Source organism: Paramormyrops kingsleyae, chromosome 23 (genome assembly GCF_048594095.1).
Source record: "Paramormyrops kingsleyae isolate MSU_618 chromosome 23, PKINGS_0.4, whole genome shotgun sequence".
In the NCBI taxonomy this organism is placed as follows: domain Eukaryota; kingdom Metazoa; phylum Chordata; class Actinopteri; order Osteoglossiformes; family Mormyridae; genus Paramormyrops; species Paramormyrops kingsleyae.
Window position 1 is genome coordinate 12,955,377 of NC_132819.1, and position 25,247 is coordinate 12,980,623.

The window sequence follows — 25,247 nt, forward strand, 5'->3', positions numbered from 1 at the left end:
AAAAGGCAGCGCCGGCAGGTGCACGGGCTTCCAGCGACACCTACGGGTCTGATGGCGCATTACATCACTGACATGCCGTTCGCTTTATAAATACAATTAAAATAGGTGCATGGATGGATGAATGGATGGATGGACTTCCAGGCGGTTGTTTTTAATCGAGTTCTGTATGACTGCAAAAGGATAACTCAAAACATTAATGGAAAATAAAATGTTAAAACCTAACCATTGCGATTTTGAGAAATACTTCAAAAAGACACGTAAGCTTGAGATGAAGGAAATGGTTATATTCAAATTATCCAATCACTAATTGCATGAGAACAGAATTTTCCAGAATCGATTTACTGTTCAGACATTCATCTCTGTTTTGGTATTTTCATATTATTTTCGCTATAGACTATTTTAAGTCCATAAAGTAAATACACAACGTTTATATTGTTATTTTACGTGCCATTTGACAGATTTGTTGGTATTTTGCGGTAGTATTTAATTATTAAGCTGCGATCGCAGCATTACTATTGGATGTATGCGTTACCTAGAAACGGCGTGTTTGCTTTGGTGAAACAGTCCCTGCTCGGGTCTCCAGATAAGTCACATAAAATTTGGGCAGAAAAACTTACAGGTAAGCTGTTAGGACATTACAGAGTCCATGAGTGTTTTACGTATTACTTCTTATTTTTATATTTGTCGCCGCACAGTTGCCATGTTGAAGTTAGGGAAACGTTCACTGATAAAGAAGCACGTGCAGTCTGTCCGCTATAAGCCTATTTCTTTGCTAAAGGGGCTGGTTTGCCTTGTCAGCCGAGGGATCGCGGTCGGGATGGCCGCTCTGAACGGAAAGCCGGGGCAGCGATGCAGCGTGGCGGAATGGGAGAGCAGCAACAGGCTCATGTCTAACACGGCTGCCCAGAGCCGACTGGCATCTCAGCGGATCCGACAGGAAGGAAGAGCTCTGCGGGATGAGACAGCTAATAAGGTAGACAAACTAAGTAATAAAAATGGGGCTAGCGATCCCTGCGATGGTGCGAAAGAAAAGGCATGTATCTCCGCTTGATATAAAGAGCATATATGAGTACTAGCGCAGAACTGGTACGAGGAGAACCACAAGCACAATGGCAGCAACAGCTAGTCCGAGACGTTATGGTTCCTGCATGATCTGGATAATACACCTTTTAGACTCAGTGGGACAAGAGTGACAGCAGTCGCAGGCTGAGTGAGAGGATCCAGGAGGTGTCCAACTGGAAGGGCAGATTGGAGTCATGTGCACAGGATGTAGACCAGGAGATCAAGGTGCTTACAAAGGTGAATCTGTCATGTTTGATATCTGCAAAGGTGGCTTTTATCTAACTTTCACTAGTTTGGTGATGTCCATAGTGTTTTTAAAAAAGCGTATGAGTCAAGGCTGTGGAAGAGCTGCATTGTTGTTACTGTTAGACTGGGATCATCTCACTGTCCCACCCTCAGATTAAGGAGGAAGCAGAACAGGCCCTATCTGCCACAGTGGTGCCCCTGGAGGTGAGCACAGAGTGCCTGACCATCAGGGAGCGACGGCGGGGCAGGGAGCTCCTCATCGATCCTGTGGAGGCCGAGCTGAGGAAGGAGGTGGAGGTGATCGGCAGGGCGCAGCGGAGCCTGCAGCAGAGAATCAAGAAGGCCTTCCAGCGGCTGTGGTGAGAGACTGCTGAGGGGGAGGCCCTGCAGATAGGAGGCTGCTGCTTATCCTACAAGATTATAGCACAGACTCCTCCCTCCAGAGAGCTGTGCTCTGTAGTAAGTCATAGTGGTCTACTTAACATATGCAAGGGCGTAACTTTGGGTTGGTCATTGGAGGGGTTGAGATTATTTGGAGGGGGTTGTATTGGCCAGGTTTGATTATTAGGGAGGTTACAACTCCCCCCCCCCATCCCACCCACACCCATCCATAATTTATGCCCATGAACATATGGGTTCTTAATTGGTCATGGATCAATATATAATCAGCTCAGGTCTATGGTTTTATGGACCTTGTGTGAAGGTCTCTCAACACCCAGGGTAAGAGCTGTAAAACATCTCTGCTGGTAGCAATGTGTGGTTTAGCCGCGCTTCCCCGCCATAAGTCTAATGGCAGCAGGTGCTGAGGGTCAGGGGGCAGCAGCCTCTGCAGTGTGGCAAAAACACACTCACCTTACCACATCCTTTCGAATCATTGAATGTAACCAAACATGACTGGTTGCCTAGCAACACATAATGCATGCTAGCCCATGGTGTCAGAGGAATATACAGCGACCAAGGGCTACACAAACTGACTATATGTATCAAAGACTGTCCACAAACCACACAGGTTACTGTCCATCCATCCGTCCGTCCGTCCATCCATCCATCCATCCATCCTTACCACATAACACAGGGAACAAGGATGTGGTTCAGCCTAGATGTGCTGCCAGTGTTCATCAGCATTCCCCCACCGAAGTGGTGACACCATCATTAGCAAAAGAAGTAAAAACACAAGTGGTCACTCACTGGAAGCTCAGCCTAGCTGCACATATATGCATAATTGACAGCTGTACATTTATAATGTACTGTCTGCCTTTCCGTGCTTTGAGCAAAAGTTCCAGTTAAATAAATGTAATGGGAACTGATTACATGTTTTTTCAATTGATCTACAAGCTTCTTACAGGAGGCTAGACAGCAGGTTATATCTGACCTGAACAGCAAGACCGAGGCCCTGGATGTTGACAGAACATGCCTGTCGCTCACAGTCACATCAGCTGACATCTCGCTGAAACCCGACCCCCTGCGTGTGCCTCCAGGGTAAGTCGTGCGGCAGACAGGTTCCTCCGTGCAGAGCAGAAGCTCACAAGGCAGCAGCAGCTACTCTAAGATACACACATGGTGTAGATGTATGTACATATACAGCTGTAATATACACACATGGTGTAGATGTATGTACATATACAGCTGTAATATACACACATGGTGTAGATGTATGTACATATACAGCTGTAATATACACACATGGTGTAGATGTATGTACATATACAGCTGTAATATACACACATGGTGTAGATGTATGTACATATACAGCTGTAATATACACACATGGTGTAGATGTATGTACATATACAGCTCACGTTTTTCAGTGTTATATCATGCAGTCAGGGGCGGATTAACGCACAGGCTAGATATGGCTTAAGCCTAGGGGCCCCACGTGTGCCTGCCTGCAAGGGGGCCCCCATTGGCGCGGAGGGGGGCGGGGTTGGGGGGCCCACAGACTACTGTAGCCTAGGGGCCTCTGTGCACCTTAATCCGCCCCTGCATGCAGTGTTTCTCCAGCTGGTCCTCGGGGACTGTCTGTGGGTCCATGCCGACCGGGTTCGAAAACACTGCTCTAACTAATACACTCACTGTATGCAATATATAGTCACTGGATTATACTGGATAGCACTGTGCTTGTGTCTGCTATTCATTTTACTGTCATTGTTTATTAAAGGATTAAGCTATAATAGGCTTTAATTTATTATGAATTGTTATTGTCATAAATTAGATATTTAAATTTGTTCACATATAATGTTAGTATCTGTGATGGGTTGGCCCCCCATCCCTGGGCCCCTGTATGGGACAAGCAGATATAGAAAATTGATGGATGGATGGATGGATAATGATATAATGAATCCATCTGAGGTCATCCCTGCACTAGAGAATATGCTTTCTGTGCTTAAATAAAATTCTGTTTCACTCGTCCATTAATGGATATATATACTGAAAAACTGTACAAACTTATTATACTTTACTTCAGTGCAAATTACTTCACAGCATTGACGATTGAACAGAATCTCCTGAGTTGGACACATGTTACTTTAATTTGTTAAGCCTACAATTTGCTATGTGGTTTGCCTACATATACACTGAAGGCCAACACATGTTAGAAGTAGCATTTGCAATCCCTCAGTAGGCTTCTTTGATTTCATAAGGAAATTTCTGCTGCAGGTCCACGACTCCCCAGCAGTGGGAGCAGTTCAGCCGGTACAATGTGAGCCGGGCAGAGAAGGAGATGTTGGCCTCTCTGCAGCTGAGGGAGGATATAATTCTGACCATTGCCCAGGTAAAGAGCCACCAGTTCCTGCCTTTACACTGGGTAGAGGAGCACATGGCTTTAACAATGATTTGGGGGAACTTTCAGTCAAACCTGATTAATTATTGTGAATGTTGTCCAAGACCAGGCGGACTTGACTGTGATTGTATGTTAGTTAGAGGAGACCCTCAGCAAGATCATGACTCGGGTAGATTTATACCATGCTTACTGTGAATTCCATTACAGGGAGATGTGTGTGACTATGGTCCTATATTGTCCTCACTCTGCCGCTGCTTCCATCAGGTTCAGAATGAACTCCAGGCCCAGTACATCTCCACCAATTTTGCTCTGCGCAAACAGGCTCACCATCTGCAGCAGGCGTACGACGGGTTGCTCTGGCAACAAAAGACTGTTAGTTCTGGGCGTGTTCAACGCCATCACCTTCCTCTTTACATCGTCTCCTTTGTACTGTAATTTGAGAGCCTGGAGATTACATGAATGTCCATTGTTCCTGTAGGGATGGATAGGGTGACTCTGTGCTTGTTTAATCTTGTCTGTCAGACCAAGGAAGAGATTGCCGAGCTAGAGCGTGACATCTGTGGGCTGGAAGAAGATCTTCGGGCAAAAGAAGCTCCTCTGAAGTTGGTCCATACTCGCTTGGAGAACAGAACCATGAGACCAGGGGTTGACCTCTGCCAGGACCAGGTATATCCATCCATCCATTCATAAATCCATTTTTTTACTCGCTTACAGAGGGCAAAAAGCAGGGAACATGCTGGACCTGATGTCAACCCATTGTAGGGTACAAACTACCACTACATACCAGTGGGTTACCATTGACTCTTACTGACTCTGTGGTTGTGTAGGTGCAGTGCGGGCTGCTGGATGAGGCTAAACAGCTCGATGGCACTGTCACATCTCTGAAGCAAAAACTTTCCCAAGCCCAGTAAGTCTCTGTTCATTACGCTTTGTTATATGTTATGAGACTAGTGAGAAAGTCAAGCTTCATCATGGTTGATATGATGTAAGAGTTTGCCACGTCCTGACGGGGGATTGGCTTATATCCATGTGACTCTTTGCGGATTGGCTCTTGCTTATTTGACCGGGTTCTGCGCCCCATCTCCTCCTAGGCACTCCCTGCAGATTCTGAAGCAGCATGAAGCCTGTATGGAGGAGGACCTTTCTTGTAAGTCGGACGCCCTCTCACTGGAGCAGCAGAGCTTGGAAACTAGAAAACACCTGGCAAACGTGAGCCGGGACCAGCTGGCCTCTGGCACCGTCACCTCGCTCACCAAGTCCACCTGGGATGGAGAGCTGCAGCCCTGATCCTCTTCCTTTAATTCTGTTCACTTTATACCCTTCTTATCCTAGGATTTGAAGTCAAATTGTAAGAGTAAATATGTACCGTCGATCTACTAGATTGCTAAATACGGTGGTAAGATGAGTTTAAATTTTGTTCAGAATAAAGAAATCAAACCTTTTCTGAAAACATATAATTGTTAAATGTGTGGAAGTTTAGTAAACGATTGAGGTACTTTGGGAGAATGTAGGTATTATAGTACAGAGGACAGAATGGGATTACTCTTTGAGACTATTTTGCTGTTTGCAGTACTACTTTTAAAACCACCTGTTATTAAAGGGTTAAGAGAGGGAAAAAATTTTGATTGCAGAATGGAAATGTTTATTAGGATGTAGAGAGAGATAACCTGCAATAAGCACTTATCTGTATGGGATTTTATTGGTAATAAACCATTTAGCTGTCTCACTGATTGCTTGAATGTCTTTCAAATTGTAAACATGGACCTGTGTGTTTGAGAAGATGTCTCATGAAAAGAAAACACAGGGAATCATAAAAAAACAGTGTTGAACAGTACAGTAAGAATGGCAATAGACAAAGAATTCTGAGCTTCATATTTGTCTGAATGAGACTTAAGGATTTCACGAAGATCCTTTCAAGCAAGGTTTTAATTAACAGCACAGAAGAAGCATTTCATTTCTCACTAGGTATGGAGTTCAGCACATATACTGGATGTCCATTCAAGTGTTTACTAGACATATGGTAAATATGTTACAGACTAAACCTAGTCATGGCTCCTACACACAATACAATAACTCTAAACTTACCTTTTATAAAACATACAGTTCACTATTGTATATGTGTAGATGTACCTTGAGATCGGGATTGCGGGGTGTAATTTTGGAATTTTGCTATGATTAACTTTAAAGAGACTGAGCTCCACCCTCGGTTGGTGACAGGTGGTTTAGCCCCGCCCACACAGCCACCGCTAAGATGACCCCGCCCACATAGCCACCGCTAAGATGACCCCGCCCACACAGCCAACAGCAGGAGCCTTTATAGCCTAATTGCACGACCATAAGATTAATTTACGCACGCTTGGCTGGATACAGTCTGCACGTCTTCCCGAAGGTACATGTTATTTATTTACACTATTTGCGTAAAAAGCACAATTATTCTGAATCATTTCACTAAAGGACTCGGAGGCGGCCGCAGCTGCTGGCCAGGTGTCTGCTAAATGCCATCTGGCGAGATCATTTCCGGCCGGATGCCCCCAGGTGGATTACTTCTGGGTGACTGCCCCCCCCCCCCCCCGTCCATACTACACGTCCTGCATTCCTTCCCTATCTCAGTCCAGCTGCACGTTGGTGGAGGAGAGGACCTGTCTCTCCATCAGGATCAGAACTTCGATTGCTTTAACATGGTGATGGTATCTGACTGGAATTAGGACTCCCAGTAATGAAACGCTTACCAACTTGAAGGTTACATTTGAATATTTTGCTGCGGAAGAAGTGAAAGTGCTCCCGTGGGTGTTTAGAGGATTCCTTGGCGCTTTCGCAGCAGGGCTTAGCACCCAGACGCTAACGTTTGACTGGGAGGCAGTGGGATGCAGATGTCTTGGAGGCCGGCCAATTGCTGTGAGCGATGACCGCCGGAGTGGCTCCGCGTGACTCTGTCTTTCTGGTCGTCTACTCCGTCACCTTCCTGCTGGGCCTGCCGGCCAACCTGTTGGTGCTGGCCGTGTTTGTGCGGAAGGTGCAGAAGCGCGGGGCCACGCCCAACGTGGTGTACGCGCTCAACTTGTGCACCGCCAACCTGGTACTGGTGGTGTGGCTGCCGGTGAAGGCTGCCGAGATCCTGCTGGAGACCTGGGCCCTGCCGGGGCCACTCTGCCCTGCCTACAGCTTCTTCCTGTTCGCCTCCCTCTATGGCAGCTGCCTCATGCTGACCGCCATGTCAGTGGGCCGCTACCTCAGCATCGCCTTCCCCATCAGCTACAAGATGTACCGCCGTGCCCAGCTCTCCTGCTGCATCAGTGCCGGGCTCTGGGCCCTGGTCCTCCTGCATCTAAGTTTAGCCCTGGTCGCGGAGGAGAACATCTACTTTGTCTCCACCCGCCCCCATGACAACAGCTCGGCCTGCTATGAGAACTTCACCCCGGAGCAGCTGAAGGTGCTCCTGCCCCTACGCCTGGAGATGGCCATCCTGCTTTTCCTGCTGCCCCTGATCATCACTGCCACCTGCACTCTGCGCTGCCTGATGCTGGTCCAGCGGTCCAGCCTGTCTCTGGGCCGGAAGAAGCGCGTCCTTGGCGTGGCCCTGTCCACCTTCGTGGTGTTTGTGGTGTGCTACAGCCCCTACAACCTGTCCCACGTGGTTGGATTCGTGCAGGGCCGTAACGTGAGCTGGAGACAGGAGGCCATGCTCTCCAGCTCCTGTAATGTCTTCCTTCAGCCTGTGGTCATGCTCCTGCTGTCCCCGGGGCCCCCCAGGGGCCTGAGAGCCAGGCTATGTGGCCGCCGGGCACCAGGGCTTGCCTTGTTCTGCCAGACACTGATCTCACAGCAGAGACTGAGCAGCAGCAGCGACAAGCAAACCTGAAGCGGAGCGCGTACATCACAGCAGAGATCAGATCAAGAAGAATGAGGGACATCAACGATGACCTGAGATTTATAACTCTGGTTTCCCCCTGGGGTCTGGCTTCAGATGGACATCACTCTGATTCTGATGTTTGTGTTTCAGGTGAGCTGAATGCTGGCCCTGCTAAGGTTAAAACTCAGGTTTTAACACAGGGAGCCAAAAGTTTTTGGGATGCTAATGCTAATTTGCTTATTGCTAATGCTGTGTTTAAGTGGATCCTGCCTCTCTGGGGAGAGTCCTCATTAGCAGTCAGCAAGGTTCTGGTTTTTATGACATCGGTCTTATTCATTTTTATTTCCCTCAAGCACTGGGGTCTTCAACGTGGGGTTCCCTGGGGTATGCAGAAAGGTTTTGTAAAACTTTGTAAAACATTGTCGATACTCTTCTGTACAATGCATGCAATTAGCTAGTGGAAACATCTCTGCCAGCAAAAAGTATCTAAAAGCCCATCAGAAGGTAGAAATATGAAAGGCCACCAAACTGCTTCATTTTTGGTCACAGTACTTAGAAAATGACACAATAGTAGCATAGGGGTCTCTAGCTCTGTGGCTCTTGTCGATTCTCATTCACTGGTCCCTGATTTAAGAACAGCTCTAGCTAAAAAAGATTCACAATAACATTGATTTGATGTTCCCATTTGTTCGTCATCTTGTCAGTTTAATACAAAAAATCTGAACAAATTGTACGGTTTGAATCATGTAATATAACATTATGTGGTAAGTTTTTCGCTTGTTGCTGATTTTTCACAATCAGCACAATAAAAAGATACAGTAGGACACACGTGTAGTCCTACACCTCAGCATCCTGTTATTTAGCTTTACAAAATAAGAATCCAGTTCAGCACCTCGTAATATGAACACCTGCTGCACAAAATCAGCCCCCTGGTTAATCAAAAATATTCTTAATTTGGGAAAAAGAAAAAGTAAACAGACAGTATTTCCATACAGTTTGCAAGAGTTTTCTGGGGGGTAGATCGCCTTAATATCTAACGATTAATTACAGTAACTGTCACCCCTCCACTGCTCTGAAAGACACCAATAGTGAAGCCTATACAATGCAGTCGTCGCCACCTACTGGCCAGTAGCGTTCATAGCATCAACGGAAATTTACCGACCGTCCCTGTTTTGATACTTGAATGATTTGTGCCTGTCATGCATATTATTGTATCTGTTTTTCATATATTTAAAATAAAAGCTTGGCGATTCAGCTTTTTAAAATTCGACTTTTTTGTTGATTATTCAGTAGCTTTGTGATACATAAAACTAATATTTAAAAGATTAGGATTTGATAAGCCGTGTGACAGCAACACAAAGTACACTTCAGCATTCAGATGGATGAGTAGGATTATATCATCTCTTCATATTTTGTTCATTGCCAGTTAATCCAATAATTGACCAGGCAGCTGCCTAGGGCAACAATTTCTGAGGGGCGCTGCCTTTGCCAACCGATTTCACTTGTGCGTTGGCAACACACTAAACAAGACAAGGTGAAACCGGCTTGCTTGAACCTCTAGGAATACTGCCGCCCTCTACAGCTATGCAGAATAGCTATGCTATGGAAAGTCCCCAAGAAGATAGCACAGCATGACCATCCATCCATCCATTTTGTAAGTGCTTATTCAGGGTTGTGAGGGTCTAGAGCCTATGGGCGTAAGGCAGGGAACAACCCAGGATGGGGCGCCAACTCATCACAGGGCACACTCACACACCATTCACTCACACACCATTCACTCACACACCATTCACTCACACACCATTCACTCACACACTCACACACCATTCACTCACACGTGCACTGTGGACATTTTGGTAACTCCAATTAGCCTCCGCACATTTCTGAAGATATTAAAAATGAAGCTGTATTGCTTGGATGCAGACTGCTCAGTTTATATTAACAAAAAATATATTAAAATAAATAAAATAAAATCAGCTACTAATGGTTACAATTACTGGCAAAATGAAGAGCTTAAATGATTATTCATGCTGTAACGACAATTTGATGTCAAACTTCTATCAGTGATTCTTACTGGTTATTAAACATTGATCACATCATAAACCAGACAGTGATGTCATCCAGTGATAACAGATATCTGTATAAAAGCAAATAATCTTCAGTGTGAGTGTTGATATAAAGACATATCACCAGCATGGGAGACGATTACTGGGATCCTTATTGAGATACAGGAGATGCAGACGGCTGAACAGCCAGCACAGGTTCAGTGCAGAGTGGAAGTGAGAAGGCACAGAGGTAGCAGGTGATCAAGGACAGAAGATGGACCGTGGGAGGAAGCCGCAACACTCCATCTCGCCAACACACGCACACAAAGACCAGACACTTACCCAGAACTACCCTGTCTTACCAGTAAGATATACAGCTGTACAGTCATGAAAAATATTAAGTACGTCCTCCTTCAATTATATATTTTTATTCATCAGGGCCTAAATAACAATTGTATGGTTCTCACTAACTTCCACACTAACTTCCATAAACGAACAATCCAAAAAAACAAAACAGATTTCAATATGTTGCTATTTTTTCCAAAAAGTAAGCCACCATTCAGAAACCATGTGGGAACAAAAATACACTATATACCCAAAAACTCAGGAACATTCAGACCTACAATACCTTTAGCAACAATAACATTTTCTGCAGGAATTTATCAGCGTCTTATATCATTTTGGAGAAATTGTGGCCCGTTCTTATTCACAACATTGCTTCAGCTCATTGATATTTGAGGGCATTCATCTATGCATGGCTCTCTTTAGGTCCCACCACAGCATTTTATTAGACTTTGACTTGGCAGTTCAAACACCTTGATTTTTTCGTCTTCAGCCATTGAGGTATTGATTGACTAGTGTGTTTATGGTCTCCAGCTTGGTCTCAATGGTCCGAAGAATACTGTTCCAGAACTTTTGTGCTTTACTGGGGTGTAATTTTGCAAAGCTAACATGCGCCGCCATATTCATTTAGAATATCTAACATGGTAGCTGAGGCTTTTCTGTCATGTAACACAATTCTTACTTTTAGGAGAAAAAAAATGACAACATATTGAAATTTGTTGTGTTTTCTCATCCGAGGTTATGTTTGTTTGCAGAAATTGTGAGGACCAAACAATTATTTAGGTCCTGAAATGAAGGAGGGTGTATTTCTCTTAGCCTCTGGTTCTCTGGTGAACTGCATTGTACAACTGAGATAGAACCAAAGTCACCAGCTGTTAGGGTCATTAGGGATCTGCAATATGTGACCTTAACAATACATGGCTAAATGGAGGACGTTTATTAAATAGAATGTCTAAATTCATTCTCAGAGGAAAATGTTATTTCTTTTTATAAGCGTTTTATAAGTTTTTGTTTTTTTATATAAAAAGTACATATTAACGATTCAGAGTAAATTTCACTATAGATTTATTAGCTCTGAAGTGCTAACACATTGTTTTACAAAGGCTGAGCAAAGTAGAAGAGCGACAGCCCAGACCAGAGGCTGAGCAGGGCAAAAGTATGCCATACAGGAGGTAGGCCAAGCCAGGCCAGACCAGGCCAAAAGCATGTGAAACAACAGAGAGTTGAGGCCAGGGACTGACCAGCCCAGGCCAAAATCAGGCCAAAAGCAGACCAGTGGTTTATAATAAACTGAAAACAAATATTCAGGCCTCAGCATTTTATAGTGAATATGCCAGATATTGTTAGGGGTCAATGGTTCATAATTTTGCACAAAGGAAAACTGTAGGGCCCAGTGATTATTAAATGACTTGCAAGCTATTTCCTATCATGAGCCTTTCATCTCACCCCGCAACACCAATAAATTAAAAACAAACGAAAAAAAAAAAACAATGATATTAGCAACAATTACATTAATAGTCACAGGACAAAAAAAATACCAAAAAAATAAAATAAAGCATTGTTATAATAAACGAAGACAATTATACAAAAAAACCCTCCATAGTTCATAGATGGGTGAACATACCCATGGTTAACAACTGGTTGGCCGCTGCCCGCTCCCCAGAGTGAAAGAGGGGGTAACGGCAGAGGGGGGGGCTGCGCTTGCCACCTCCCACGCCTCTGTCCTGCATCCGGGTCCAAGGGCGTGAAGAAAAGCATGGGCGTCCCCGTTCTCAGCAGCGATGTCCTCTTAGTCGTCCAACAGGGGGCACGTGTCTCGGCGCGAGGCGGCGCCCCGCTCAGTGGGCGGCCATGTCGCCGACGCCGTCGATCCCGTGCTGCTGTAGCTGAGCTCGCAGAAGGGCGTTCTCATTCTTCAGCTCCTCGATCTGAAGCCCAGGAGGAGAGCCGGGGGGTCACCAGGGAATGGCGGAGACTTCAGAGATCATGTTCTTCCTTTGCTAAAGCAACACTACGCTAATAATATTGAGTGACAACAGACAACACTGACGCTCCCAGAGCTGTGATGTCGCGGATCAGCTGCCGGTGGCTGATACCTGTTGCCGAAGCACCTCATTCTCCACCTGTAGCCGTTCCACCTCCTTGCAGCCCTCCTGTAGCTGCTGATGGTCCTGCCGCAGCTCCCGGATGTAGTCGCAGGCTTTCGAAAGAATGCCACCCTTACTCTGGGACAGAGACGGGTACTTCAGAGACTGGCGCGCGCACACATACACACACAGAGAGGACTGACACAGTGAAGCAGCCCCCTGCATGCTCATAGACAGAATTCATACTGAATCTCAGATCTACCCCATGGAACGATGCAAAGGTCAGGTATAACAATAAGAAATTAATTGATTAATCTGACCCTGAAATTAAACTGACACAGAATTAAAAAAATCTATCCTGAAATAATTAAAACACCTTGCAGCACCTACCACCCAAATCAAGGCCAATCAAATTAATCACCGGCACTATTTTGCCTGGGGGATCGAAGTGCTTTTACATCCAAAGAAAAGTGTTTGCTGTTAAATTTATCCCAATGCCTGAACTTGTGTTACCCTCAGAACAACACAGTCAGCACTGCACACAGCCGGCGACCCGGAGCATCTCATCATCACACAGCGGGCACACGGAGACCATACCGCTCCAGTCTTGGTGCTGTCCACGTTGCAGTCGGGGATGATCTTGGACAGCGTAACTATCCAGTTGTTGATCTTATCCCGTCTCCGCCTCTCCACTGCCAATGACAAAGGTCACATTATGATTTTGTTCTTTGGTTACTGAAGATGATTCTTCATGCAATTCATTCAATCAACAGTCCAACTGAGGCCAACTAACATATCTGGGCCAGAAGTCAGGATGCAGAGCAGGTTGCGGAAAGCCAGAATGACCCAGATCACAGCTAATCGGAACAGTTTTTTTACATCAAAGGTCCAGATCTTTTATAAAGTATAATGTACTAAAATGATCATGCACCAAGATCTTCTAGTGCAGTGTTTCCCAAGCCGGTCCTCAGCGACCTGGAGGCAGTCCACGTTTTGGCCGGGAGCTGGGAGGGAGCAAAAACGTGAACTGTCTGTGGGTCCCCGAGGACCGGGCTGGCAAACTGTAATGGTCTCTTCACCTTCATTGTGCTGTGCTCTCCTCCTTTCATCTCTGGGAGCTCGGGGTCCCTCCAACTTTCTGCAGGAAAGAATGAGAACGAGGCACCGTTCACAAGCAAGAGTCAGGCACACACTCAGATACACGCACAGGAGAGCAAACATAGACGTCACTGTCGGCTATGACCAACCCGATCCACCGGAGAAAAGCAAGAGTCTCCCTGGGGTAACCTGAAGCTACCATGTAGAACTTACACCAACCTAATGAACTTCTCATTTTCACTGTATGGCAAGTGATCAGCTCAATCACTCATAACTACAAGTGCTGCTTTTACACCCAAAGTGCTCAAAGCCTTCACTGCTACATCCCACCTACCCAGGACACACTGCAAAAACTCCCATGCAGAACAGACAGGGAACCTGAAATTCTTTCTGACAGAAAGTCTTTGGACTAGAGCTGCCACAATTAGTTGACATAGTCAATGACATTGATGCGGAAAATGCGTCGACATCAACAAAATTAGCTTCATGGTTTCTGAAATGCATCAATTCATCATAACCACTGTTTTCCTTTAATATTACTACGTAAATATGGGACAGGAGACCCTTTAATATCCTTTGTCCTTGTAGCTGCTAAATACCCTCATTATTAAAGCCATAAAGTCATCTGCCAGCTACCTTAGAATCTTCGTTGAATAAGTGTTTTTAAGAAAACGTTTAGGCTAAAATCTGGGGTTAGTCTACGTTGAAACAGTGCGTGTGTTCGTGCGCATCGGGCTTCTTGGGACCAGTGATATTATCGTAAAACAAAAACTGAAATGAAAATGGACACTAAATACAAGAAAATAATTTGTGAACAGACATAAAAATAAAAACTATATTTACCAAAAAACGTGTCGGAGTTCAATCAGCAAAATGTACCACCATACCACCAATGTCTTTTAACCTTGTTTATCCACTATATCTCCTCTTTTAAAAGACGTTGCAGTTTGCTAAGCTGCTCCTCTCCTCACTGCCACTTCACTGCTTATCGCTTCTGTGATTTACCAAAACAGTAGCATGGGGTGTTCCACTAACTGAATTTAATAAGCATAAACATATGCCAAATTTATACAGGTTATTAACTTTGGGCATCACAATATGCATATCATTAATATTTTAGACATACTACTAATCTTCTTATTGAACTGTGGGTGAAAATAATGTCTGTATGGTGCCAAAAAGCCAGTGTCCGTTATCTAAAGCCCTGCAATTACATACAGTTTGTTGTTATCAAAATAAAATTAACTGAAATGGTCAATGTGATTCTCTGGAGGAAAATTAAATGTTTAAATTAATTAACCAAATCGGTAAAATTGTGTACAGTTTAATACATCGAAAAATAGTTAGTGGCAGCCCAAATTTAGAAGCTTGCTAAATTCTGTAAAAATGCTGGAAATTTATTGGATTCATAACAGAAGTCCATTGACAAGTAATGTTTAACATATCTGCACATATCTTCCGCACAGACATTTTCTTTTCATTGAGTGCTGAATTTACTGTGCAGTACTTTGCAGTGCAGCACTGTAATTGCACTGCAAGCTCCCACTCACTGTACTCGGTCCACTCAGCCACTCAACTTTCTCCTCACATAACTGCAGGATCCACTGACCAGTTGCTGATCATGATCTGACCCTAATGAACGTATGCAGGTATGTGGGCGACACTTACGTGGAGTAGGGATGCGTGCGCGGTGCGATGGTACGCGGCGTGTTAGACTGCAAGACGTCGGACGGAGTCATCATGACATAGAACTGACCTGAGTGAAGAGATCAAGATGGCTGCTTAGCACACCAGCACCCAGAGTAGCTTAAAGGCAATCTGTCAATTAGCTTGATGAGGTCCTTCTCAATTGAACTGCTGTGATGTAACAATCCTTTCTGTGCCGAGCAAATGTTCCAGATGAATGACTCACTTCCTGCCTGTGTGGCTGCCTGGTCTGTCTGTATGGAGAGAGCTGACCCGTCACTCACGGCCGCTGCGGGGAAGTAGGTGAAGCGAGTCTCACCCCCCGCCGACTCTGCAGCGGGACTGCCGCCGTTACTGAAGGTGTTCTGGGCCACGGCCTTGGAAGAAATGAAGGAAATATAATTATAAACAACAGGCTCACATTTAAGTAGTGAGAAAGGACAGAGGCGCAGCCACAATATGGACGTGCACACACAGGCACCGCCCACCGCTGGACACACGGACACGGGCTCCCAGATGCTCTCACCTGGGCGGCTGCCTGGGGGTTACCAGGAAAAGCGGCAGTGGAGACCACACTGATTGTCCCACCTCCCTCCCCTCCGGCTTCTAACTGCTCGTTTGTTACCTGGACAACTCGATACGTCACCTGGAAAGGGGAAGGGCCAAAATAGTACAGCAGGTTCCGCGCGCAGATATGTCTGTGTTTACAGAACAAATACAAACACACATGTGTGCACGCGCACGCACACACAGGTTTGTAATGATATCTTTGTGGGGACTCTCCATTCATTTCTATGGGGAAAACTCTTCATAACATGACAACCTTAACCCCTACCCAGCCCTAACCATAACCACAAGTAACCAAACAAAATACGAGACTTTTGGCATTTTAATTTTTTTGATTGCATTCACAGATCTTTGTGGGGACCCAAAAAACGGTCCCCACAACGTCAAAAAACAGCTTTTTATTACATTGTGGGGGACATTTGGTGCCCACAAAGTAATATAAACCTAACCCACACACACATACATGCTAGAGAGAGCATCACTCTGAAACCTAAAGCTGAGTGCATCTCGAAACACAGACATGCTTCCCTGCACAAACATTCTCAATGACACTATAGTTCCCTTCTTCGCATGCTCCATTAATTTTATTTTCAATCGATAAAAAATTCCAGGACCATATCATCCACAAATATGTCACACCCCTCAGACACATTTCTCATGCAAACTCAATGAAAGGCCATAAATCCAAATAGCTGGATGGCTTGGAGTCAATAAAACGCACAATGAAACGTCAGACTAAATGTAGCACATCACTGATCTCACCTGCCTCTGGTGTTAAACATGCATTTGATCCTTACCTAAATTTCAAATGTCAAATTAAGTAAGGTGTACCTCAGAAATACTGTAAAAATGAGGCAGTGCTTGGAGTTGGGAATAAGTGAATCATCTTACCTCTCTGTACTCTCACCTAAGCAGTTCTGACTGCAGCACTTGGTACTGAATTCTGACTAAAAATAATCATTGTTGTCATATTCGGCTGCCTTTGAAGCTGAATTAAATTTTTTCATTTCATACTTTTAAAGCTTGTTATGGTAAGCCTTCAGATTATGCCAGATATTACAAATTATATAACTAAGATGTTACAACCTTACCGATGTACAAAAAAAAAAAAAAAAGACCTACTGATACTTGATCTTTTCAGTAAAGGTCTCCACAAAGACATGACTTGAAACAAAAGAAGGACGATCTTTCCCTAATAAGGTTCCCCTGCTCTGAATCTACCTCTACGTCTCTGATGTGCTGATTCGGGTCGTTGTCTTAAGATAAAAAAAAATAATAATTTCACTCAGCCTTAGGTATCTTATAGACATTAATCTTTTCCTAATTGTCTATAATGTATCTCTAGTTCTGATTGTTTGCTTATTCTTGCCTATTTATTAAGTAGTACTGAAATTTTCAGTTGTCTTTTGACAACTGTGTTGTGGCCTCCTGCTTAAGCAAAAATGTTGCTAACTCCACTCCACATTTGGCAGGACAGACTATGGTAAAGGGGCCCATTAGCGCCGTCTCAATACTTTTACGTCACACCATTTAATCTCTAAGCAGCGCAGAGTTAATAAATTCGGTGCAAGTTAATGAGGCTGCAGCCTGATCACCTGTACAACTTACCTGTCCGCCGCTGTTCTCTGTGCGGAACTGATACTGGACATTATGATCCGAAAACGCGGCAGCCTGCTGGACCGTTTCTATGGTAACAGCTCCCTGCTGCACAGTCTCTATGGTAACGGAATCTGGCTCCTCCCCACCTAGACTTTCTTCTGAGACACAGAGAAGCAGAGGTTTGGACCCTAACCATATCAACACCATATGGCCAACAGCAGGAGGAAAGTCTCTAACACACCTCACAGAAACTTCCGGGAAAACGACAGTGCTTTATGTGAAACAAACTCAGTCGCAGATGCGAACCTCCAGAAATATCCCACCTTGTTTAGCTGCACTGAAACTTCAAGCTACAACTGCATTTTAAAAACAATCCGATTGGTTATAAGTACAGTAAATCGGGAAGCAATAATATGGCTATTTCCCCTGACAGCTGGATATCACGGCATTCAGCGTCCTTAAACGAATGGGTAGTACTGATAGCGATCACAAGTCCGACTCATGTCGCGGAAAACGTGCGAATTTCTGGATGGTATGCCATCGTGGCATGCAGAAGTGACAAAAATCCATCAGCTATCAGCTTTCACTCTCCGAAATGACTACCGAAACGTAGTCTTGACCCTGCACGGACTTTGACAACATCCGGGTCGATAGGACAGCGCTTACCAGGTACAATGCCTGCGTTATAATACCGTCCCGCCCCCCGATCATCCCAGCTCATCTCTAGACTGAGCTCTTAGATTTTAATTCATGCACACATAATAACACGGAAATCGTCATATCCGAAGAAGCCTACCTTCTTGAAGTTGTACAACCTCCTCGCTTTCTTGGTTTTCGTGACTAGAAGAGAATAGGAATTCGTCTTTCTTTAACTCAATTAATTTTCGATATTACATTTATGAAAACGGCAAGAAATATTTAAAAGGTAATCTGATCATTCAAATATCATATATTTGATAATAGTAACGTGAATTGCAAAAGCAGATAAGTGCCTGTGCAGCGAGCGTTATACTGCAGACACCAAGGTTGCAGTCTCCAAACTTCATGTCCCAAAGGAGCCTCTAAAGTCCCCCTTATCAAATCACCAAACCTAAATGGCGACAATGTAACAGTCCCGTTTATAATATGTTTATTAATATTTCTAATATGTATTAAAAATTGTATACATGTCATTTTAAAATTAAGTCTATTTAGATCAAATTGCTAGTTAAGAAGCAACATAGCATACTTATGCTAACAAAACCTCCGTAACAAATTTTAAAATCTTGGAAAAAATAAGTTTGTTCAATTCATAAATTATAAGTCATTTAAATAAAATGCTAAAGTTGAAATTTCAAAAAAAAATTCTGATATATAACTTTATGTTGTATAAGTCAGAATAGCTTTTTGATAGCTTAACCTATTCGCAAAACAGCTAAGATTTCATAACATCCCGTTTATACAAATCGACTGACATCTAGGTGTGTTCGATAAGACACCGACACAAACTGTGGCAAATCACTGCAAACTGTAAAATCATCGTCAGTTTTAGCTTTCAAATTTTACTTAAACTTGCTAAACAGGCCCTGCTAAGAACATGGAGGCCGAGCCACGGAAGCCATTTAAGCGAGAGTGGCGAAACGGGCCGCCGCTTACCTCGGTACTGTGTCCAAAGTCTGTTCGAGCATATCCATGAGGTCTGAAATTCAAAGTGATATATTCAGGGACAGTAATAGATGGAGATGGAAGTGCTGATCACGGGGACAAACACACGGGTCATGTGAGAAAGACAGTCCTGGACACGTGAGATATATGCGAGTAGTTAAAATGGAGACCGCGGCGGCTCGCCGGGAGCTTGTGCTCTTTGTCCGCGTTACCCTCGGCTTCCTGTCTCTCCCTCCCTCTCTCTGATCGCAGCGCCAGTTCCTGATGTATACCCGGCTCGTCCGACAAATGTGGACTTAGGACAAGCGATTCGTTTATTTTTTTTTCTTCTTTAAAATGTCGAGGTTTTATTCTATCGATTTTCGCGTCGACGCGGCAAATGGTTTGGGCTAATGCGTCCGCCAGCCTGCGGCAGGTTTCGGTGCAAAACTTTGCTTGTGACAAAATATGGAGTGGAGTCGGTCGTGCTGCTTGCATAACGGCGAAGGCGAGTGTTTAAGGTTGGATCGTTTTCCCCCGGTTTGAACAGCAATGAGGGAAGTGAAGATCGTTTATCTGCGTCAGTTTTGACATTTTGTCTGTAAAAATTCAGCTGGAGTCTAGTTGGATTCGCATAAGCAGCTGAAATTTTAATGAACTGACCCGTTTTTTTTTCCGCGGGATGTCGAAACCCCGTTTTTTTTTTCGTTCTCGCGACCGATGGCGAAAACGTCCACTTGTTTATATTAAACAAAATGTGATATACATGCAGTAAAACGTATTTGATTCTCATAATACTATTGCCTCCAGAACGTTAAAGCTATTTTCCCAAAATTTGTGAATTCCGCCTATCTTTGAGGAAAATAAGGTATCGCGTTCAGTGTACGCTGCCGTAGCTATTGTGTGGTCGAGTGACTACAATTCCATTGTCCGATGGCGGGATATTTATTTTACTAACATCACCACTGAGAAAATAAACCTGAACAGTGATTATAATGAATAACATGAGTGTCATCTGTCACCTCGAAGCATAACTTTACGGCTCGGTGTAAGTCCTAGAAGCCAAGCTACTATAAATTGATACCGTGAGTTAGAAAAGAACATTGTGCACAATAATGGCATCTGCGTGGCTCTCAGCTGACACGCGGGATCGAATCCGCGTGCCTCTCAGCTGACCGCTGGGATCCAATCCGGGTTTTCGGGTGGACCACATGACAAAGTCACGTGTTCGACGAAATAATCAAGCCCTGTTTGTCATTCCTGTGTAGTGGGAGATTACTTGTACACATCGTGCACGAACTAATTAATGTAAAATTTGGCTTTAAATTCTTTCGCTTCAATGAGAATCTATTATTTGGTACAAGTGAATTTCGCAAACGGCATACACTACACTTGCAGGCAAACATTTGTAATATTAGGGGGCTCAGACAATGCACTTTCAGCTAGGACCGGATTTCTAAACTCTACATTACAATTAAAAGGACGTATATTTCACTTAAGCATTGAGTTATTGCTGTGTGTTGATTGGTCGGTTTCCTATAATCTTGCTTGTGTAACATGTTAATGTGACACTGCTGGATGAATGTGTCAATCAAGGAAACAAACCAGTCAAAGCGCAAGAAAAACTGAACTATTTAACCAAGTACAGGAGACTTTCAGTTTTAAAGTATTTTGTAAAACTTCATAGTGTTTCCCCTGACGTGGATTATCTGGTCGATCCTACAATATTGCACTGTTTCCCCTACCATTATATTATAGGGCGCCCCGGCACCTCCCGCCCCCCCCTTGAAGGTCAAGTTAATTTAATTTTATTTTATTTTCTATATAGCGCCAGATCACAACAGAAGTCACCTTTCCTATAGAACATGTATATACATTGTCCTTTTATTTAACAAACTAAATAGCCTTATGTTATTCATCTTATCTACACAACAGCTTGTCATTTTTGTCTCTACACGGTCGCGCGTTTACAATTCTCCTCTGCTCTCTGTATCGCGCATAGCGGAGTTCCGCCCCTATGGGGAGAGAGCGCGGGCAGAGAGCGCGCGTCGGAAAATATGTCGCGTCAACCACTTGAAAAGCAGAAAAAAATATCTGCGCTTTTTTACTGCTGTAATTAAAAGAAACACATGAACACCATGAATCTTGTCGGTGTCCGTCTGCCCCCCCCCCCCCAAAAAAAGCTGTAAACCTTACTAATGAATATTGCTGTCGAGTGCATGAGTGCAGGTTTGTGGTTGGCAGGGGTGCCACATACAGTGTGTGCCCGCCCCTTCTGCACTCTGCTGCTGTGCCATGGCTCTTTGTGTGAATGTGCCAGCTGCAGCAGGTTTCTTTGACCCCAGCAGGACTGCAAACCTCTGCACATCCACGGTTCCAGAAGGCCACACAAAAAATGGACCATATCTGCTCTGCTCCCCCAGCCTATGGCCCCTCACCAGCACAGGCTCAATGGGCCGATCACATGCCCCCCCCCCACAGGGGCAAGTCCTAGTCCATTTGTTCTAGGGCAATTGTTTTGAAGGATTTTGCCACCATCGACAAAAAAGCAGAGTGGATAACCTTTTGGAGTTCAGCTCCAGGAGATCCTCTCCGCTTTCTCTCTCAGTCCAGCCTCGCAGCATCTCCCCTCTCCAGATCTTCTTACTGCTGGCTGTTCGGCAACTTTTCTCTGGACAACTGAGGTAGGAACCTGTGGTTGGCTTCAGTCATGGGAGAATCACCTGTAATGTGGCTGAAAACCAGGAAAATGGTGACTGGCCAGAAATTCAAGTTATATTACAAATAAACAAAGAATAAAAGTTCATTTTTAGAAGTTAATACTGTGATCTGCTGCCTCGTCTTGAGTGAAACTGGTACCTTTGAGTGTCAGGTCGTCAGAATATCAGCTACAAAACATGATGGGCATACAGTGTGATTTTTTTTTTATGGAATATTGCATTAAACAATACAATAAAAAATTGGTAGCCTGTTTTGAATCAAATTCAATTACTCTGCTGTAACAATGAATAATTTGTACTCTAGATCCACATAATATTTTAATTCCCTAACATAATTTGGTTTTCAGGCAAATTGTTTAGTATAGTAGTATTACTGTGTGATTTTAAATCAGAGACCTCCAAACAGTCCACATTTTTGCTCCCTCCCAACTCACAACATTCTTGTACCAGATGCTCAGTGTTCTTGATTGTTTTGTTTCATTCTTGATTGTCTGGGAGTCCCTGAAGACTAGGTGGAGAAAATTTTAAAAATAAACAAATGTCAATTTCCCTGCAGCAACAGAGCCCAGAATGCAGTAACTGATCATAGTAGTAGTGCTGATCAGTAACTATAGTGATAACTAACAGCGACTGCACTATTGTACAGTGATGCACTGTGTCATTCTGCTGCTAAATAGCATGCTTGCTACTGTAAAAAGCAACAGTTTTTATAGCAGCTGGTCTGTGCACCAAACTCGTACATGATGGCTCCATTGCACTGTAATGATGGGGGTCACGCATCCCTCAGTGTGTTGTAGAGCTTCTCAGGATGTACAGCTTCATGGGAGGGGGTCTCTTCTGTGCCATTGTGGCAAACATCTTGCTGGTGGTGTCCACCGCCACCGACTACTGGATGCAGTACCGGCTTTCGGGGAGCTTCGCCCACCAGGGCCTGTGGAGATACTGCATGTCCGGCAAGTGCTACATGCAAGCAGACAGCATTGGTGAGTCAGTGTGTGGTTGGATCTCTGACTCACTGCAGTCACTCTGGAATTAAGGGAGATACAATACTCGGCTCACCATGATGGGTAGGATTACTGCACTCTGTCAGTCACTGGCTGGTATATCACCCCCTGCTGGTTATCTGAGGTTACACCATATGATGACTGACACTTCCCGGGGTGTGGACTGGCAACAAAAAGCAGCTTGGGAATTGGCCGCAAACTTGAGGGGTGGGTCCCCCTGGCTATATTTTGTCACAACTGGGGTGGGGGGTAGTTGCCTTTAGTATATTTTTCCAGTCTTGTTCATATAGGCTACATAAAGTAACATGTGGTCCATCCCTAGCCTACTGGAACGCCACACGAGCCTTCATGATTCTCTCTGCCATGTCCTGCTTCGCTGGCATCATCGCTGGCATCCTCTCCTTCGCCCACTTCTCAGCCTTCGAAAGGTTCAACCGCTCCTTCGCTGCTGGCATCATGTTTTTCATCTCCGGTGAGTCCCAGGACATGCAGATTCCACAGCTCCCATAATGAGCTTCACCACATGTCATATTGCCCACAATTCCATTTATTTTTCTCCACTACTCTTCCCAACATGGTTTCCCAGGTGTGCTTGACATAATATGCTGTAATGGTATTTATAATTTGTAATTGCAGGAAATCGATTTACCTGTTATAACATGAAAAGCAACATTATTTCCTGATTTACCTGTAATAACCCACCAGTATCCTCCTTTGTGTAGTTTGCATGCACTAACCTGTGTTTCTTCCAGATACTCTTGTTTCCCTCCATAGTCCAAATACATGAGGTTGAGTGAACTGGCATCTCTAAAAACATTGTGTTTTGGTGTGTGTGGCCCGTTATAGACTGCCAGAATGTCCCCTTTATTGTACACTGAGCCTCCCATGACAATCTACAGGCTCTCCACAAGCTGTACTGGATTAGTGGATGGATGGATGGATGGCACAAGCTGCAGTGCATCTTCTAATTTTCAACCCAAACCTTAATACAGTTTGTGCATTAAAACCATTCGAGGCAAACGTGACAGTGACAAAAGTACGTATTCTTAGGTTTCTCTGCCTGACTTGAAAAGCGGTGCTCTGCTTCAAACCCATTTCCTCAGCTCTCTTTGTCCTACTGGCTATGGCCATCTACACTGGAGTCACCGTCAACTTCCTGGGCAGGCGCTTTGGTGACTGGCGGTTTTCATGGTCCTACATCCTTGGCTGGGTGGCCCTACTTATGACGTTTTTTGCAGGCAAGTTTCTCACATTGTGCTGCACCGTTTGTACTTTCTGAAAATCCCCATCCAGCGTTTCCACCCAACGAATTTCTGTTGCAGGAATATTCTATATGTGCGCATACAGGATGCACGAGTGCAGAAGGATGACTGGATCTCGCTAAAACTCGGGTTATAAACGAGTAAATGGCAAAAGAGGAGAGTCAGAACCAGACTGAACAGGTGGAAGATAAAGCCGTTTGGAATCAGCACAGTGTGAGCAGCACTGTGATGGAGGGTTCGGGTTTCTCATGCGCCTAGTTTGTGGACAACATCAGATTTTGTATATTACAATACTACTTACCTATTTATAAATGAAGTTGATGTATGCTGTTACAATCACATTCACTGAATGATCAATAAAGTTTGTTACAACCTGGGTGACTAATTATTGCCTTCAATTTCACTGATACGTAAAATTAGTATGTAAACGTTCTTCACAAAAGCGCCAAACATGCTGACTAAACATTAATATCTGCTGTTTACTTGAGACGATTTTTCTCTGGTTATGCAGTACAATCTAGTCCAATATTGTACAGAAATCTTGTTCTTGTGTATCTGTCTCCTCTTTATTTAGCAATAGATTGAACATTCCCTCTGAACAATTATATTGCATTTACAAGTATGTCCAAATCAACATAAGGCTTTATGAAACTCAATAAAAAAAAACATTTGCTTGTCACATGTTACCGGAGAACAGTGCTTGTGCTTGTATATTGTGAGAAAATCCCAACATTTGGGCCAATTTTCTGTATCAAAATACAATTCCAAGCTAAATGCGCTCTATTGCCTGTTTTTTTTTTTTATATAGACCTACTGTAGTAGTCTATAGTAGTGAGTATTTATTAGCAAGAATACATTTTTTTTATTTTGGTGTAACTGTGTCGTATTCGTATGATATTTAAGGTGATGCTATATATATATATAACTTAATGTAAGAATGCGCACTGCTGATGGTTTGACTGGTTTAATTGCCTTCTCGATGTTAACTAAACAAATATTTCCCACATAGTGACAATCGCGACTATTTGAAGGCGGAGCTCCCACCGCATACGCCCCGCCCACTTTGACTATATTGGCATGGTGGTCCATACCATTACTGCAAAATTATAGGGGGACTTTGAATTTAACAAACCCATTTTTTTGCGGGCGTACTTTATAATTCATTATTTTAGGACACAATAGTACATTTTATGTATAGGTATATACTTATATATTGTGTGATAATTCCATCATTGTGCGTACGAAGTTACATATTTATGGCACGTTCGCCACACTCA

General features: G+C 44.0%; 4 protein-coding genes across 13 annotated transcripts; 3 read left to right on the plus strand and 1 right to left on the minus strand.

Annotated features, from left to right (window-relative positions):
• The first annotated feature begins 540 nt into the window (after positions 1–540).
• On the plus strand, positions 541–5,813 carry tekt2 (tektin 2 (testicular)). 2 transcript variants are annotated; one of them, XM_072706132.1, is made up of 10 exons: positions 541–619; positions 799–973; positions 1,174–1,299; positions 1,462–1,667; positions 2,644–2,787; positions 3,964–4,078; positions 4,352–4,459; positions 4,610–4,753; positions 4,915–4,994; positions 5,179–5,813. In XM_072706132.1, exons 2-10 carry the CDS (start codon positions 818–820, stop codon positions 5,372–5,374), a joined length of 1,275 nt encoding a protein of 424 aa, XP_072562233.1. In that variant the 5' UTR covers positions 541–619; positions 799–817; the 3' UTR covers positions 5,375–5,813. The 2 variants fall into 2 exon arrangements, with proteins under 2 accessions (XP_072562233.1, XP_072562232.1); XM_072706131.1 differs by having other exon boundaries at positions 546–619; positions 779–973.
• A 1,176-nt stretch (positions 5,814–6,989) lies between these two features.
• LOC111843862 (free fatty acid receptor 3) lies at positions 6,990–7,946 on the plus strand. The gene has a single exon (XM_023811797.2). It carries the CDS (start codon positions 6,990–6,992, stop codon positions 7,944–7,946), a length of 957 nt encoding a protein of 318 aa, XP_023667565.1.
• A 3,426-nt stretch (positions 7,947–11,372) lies between these two features.
• usf2 (upstream transcription factor 2, c-fos interacting) lies at positions 11,373–21,565 on the minus strand. 8 transcript variants are annotated; one of them, XM_023811841.2, is made up of 11 exons: positions 21,547–21,565; positions 18,997–19,039; positions 18,158–18,201; positions 17,371–17,519; positions 15,722–15,841; positions 15,422–15,572; positions 15,178–15,265; positions 13,491–13,549; positions 13,009–13,103; positions 12,421–12,549; positions 11,373–12,252 (listed from the first exon to the last, which is right to left on the minus strand). In XM_023811841.2, exons 2-11 carry the CDS (start codon positions 19,032–19,034, stop codon positions 12,163–12,165), a joined length of 963 nt encoding a protein of 320 aa, XP_023667609.1. In that variant the 5' UTR covers positions 19,035–19,039; positions 21,547–21,565; the 3' UTR covers positions 11,373–12,162. The 8 variants fall into 8 exon arrangements, with proteins under 8 accessions (XP_023667609.1, XP_023667607.1, XP_023667606.1 ...); XM_023811839.2 differs by lacking the exon at positions 21,547–21,565 and adding an exon at positions 20,007–20,125 and having other exon boundaries at positions 17,371–17,516; XM_023811838.2 differs by lacking the exon at positions 21,547–21,565 and adding an exon at positions 20,007–20,125.
• A 947-nt stretch (positions 21,566–22,512) lies between these two features.
• lim2.4 (lens intrinsic membrane protein 2.4) lies at positions 22,513–24,344 on the plus strand. 2 transcript variants are annotated; one of them, XM_023811847.2, is made up of 4 exons: positions 22,513–22,699; positions 22,914–23,180; positions 23,812–23,946; positions 24,031–24,344. In XM_023811847.2, the coding sequence occupies exons 1-4, from the start codon at positions 22,513–22,515 to the stop codon at positions 24,090–24,092; spliced, it is 651 nt and encodes a 216-aa protein (XP_023667615.1). In that variant the 3' UTR covers positions 24,093–24,344. The 2 variants fall into 2 exon arrangements, with proteins under 2 accessions (XP_023667615.1, XP_023667612.1); XM_023811844.2 differs by having other exon boundaries at positions 22,513–22,687; positions 23,031–23,180.
• Positions 24,345–25,247: the final 903 nt, after the last annotated feature.

Excerpts from the sequence above, each read along its gene's own strand:
- LOC111843862 (XM_023811797.2), top strand. The coding sequence starts at position 6,990 with ATGACCGCCGGAGTGGCTCCGCGTGACTCTGTCTTTCTGGTCGTCTAC.
- lim2.4 (XM_023811847.2), top strand. The coding sequence starts at position 22,513 with ATGTACAGCTTCATGGGAGGGGGTCTCTTCTGTGCCATTGTGGCAAAC. Across the intron at positions 23,181-23,811 it reads CATCATGTTTTTCATCTCCG|CTCTCTTTGTCCTACTGGCT; the intron begins GTGAGTCCCAGG and ends CCATTTCCTCAG. Across the intron at positions 23,947-24,030 it reads ACTTATGACGTTTTTTGCAG|GAATATTCTATATGTGCGCA; the intron begins GCAAGTTTCTCA and ends TTTCTGTTGCAG.
- usf2 (XM_023811835.2), bottom strand. The coding sequence starts at position 19,482 with ATGCAAGCAGCACGACCGACTCCACTCCATATTTTGTCACAAGCAAAG. Across the intron at positions 15,842-17,370 it reads CAGAGAACAGCGGCGGACAG|GTGACGTATCGAGTTGTCCA; the intron begins GTAAGTTGTACA and ends TCCCCTTTCCAG. Across the intron at positions 13,104-13,490 it reads GAGAGCACAGCACAATGAAG|TGGAGAGGCGGAGACGGGAT; the intron begins GTGAAGAGACCA and ends TGTCATTGGCAG.
- tekt2 (XM_072706132.1), top strand. The coding sequence starts at position 818 with ATGGCCGCTCTGAACGGAAAGCCGGGGCAGCGATGCAGCGTGGCGGAA. Across the intron at positions 1,300-1,461 it reads AGATCAAGGTGCTTACAAAG|ATTAAGGAGGAAGCAGAACA; the intron begins GTGAATCTGTCA and ends TCCCACCCTCAG. Across the intron at positions 4,460-4,609 it reads TGCTCTGGCAACAAAAGACT|ACCAAGGAAGAGATTGCCGA; the intron begins GTTAGTTCTGGG and ends CTTGTCTGTCAG.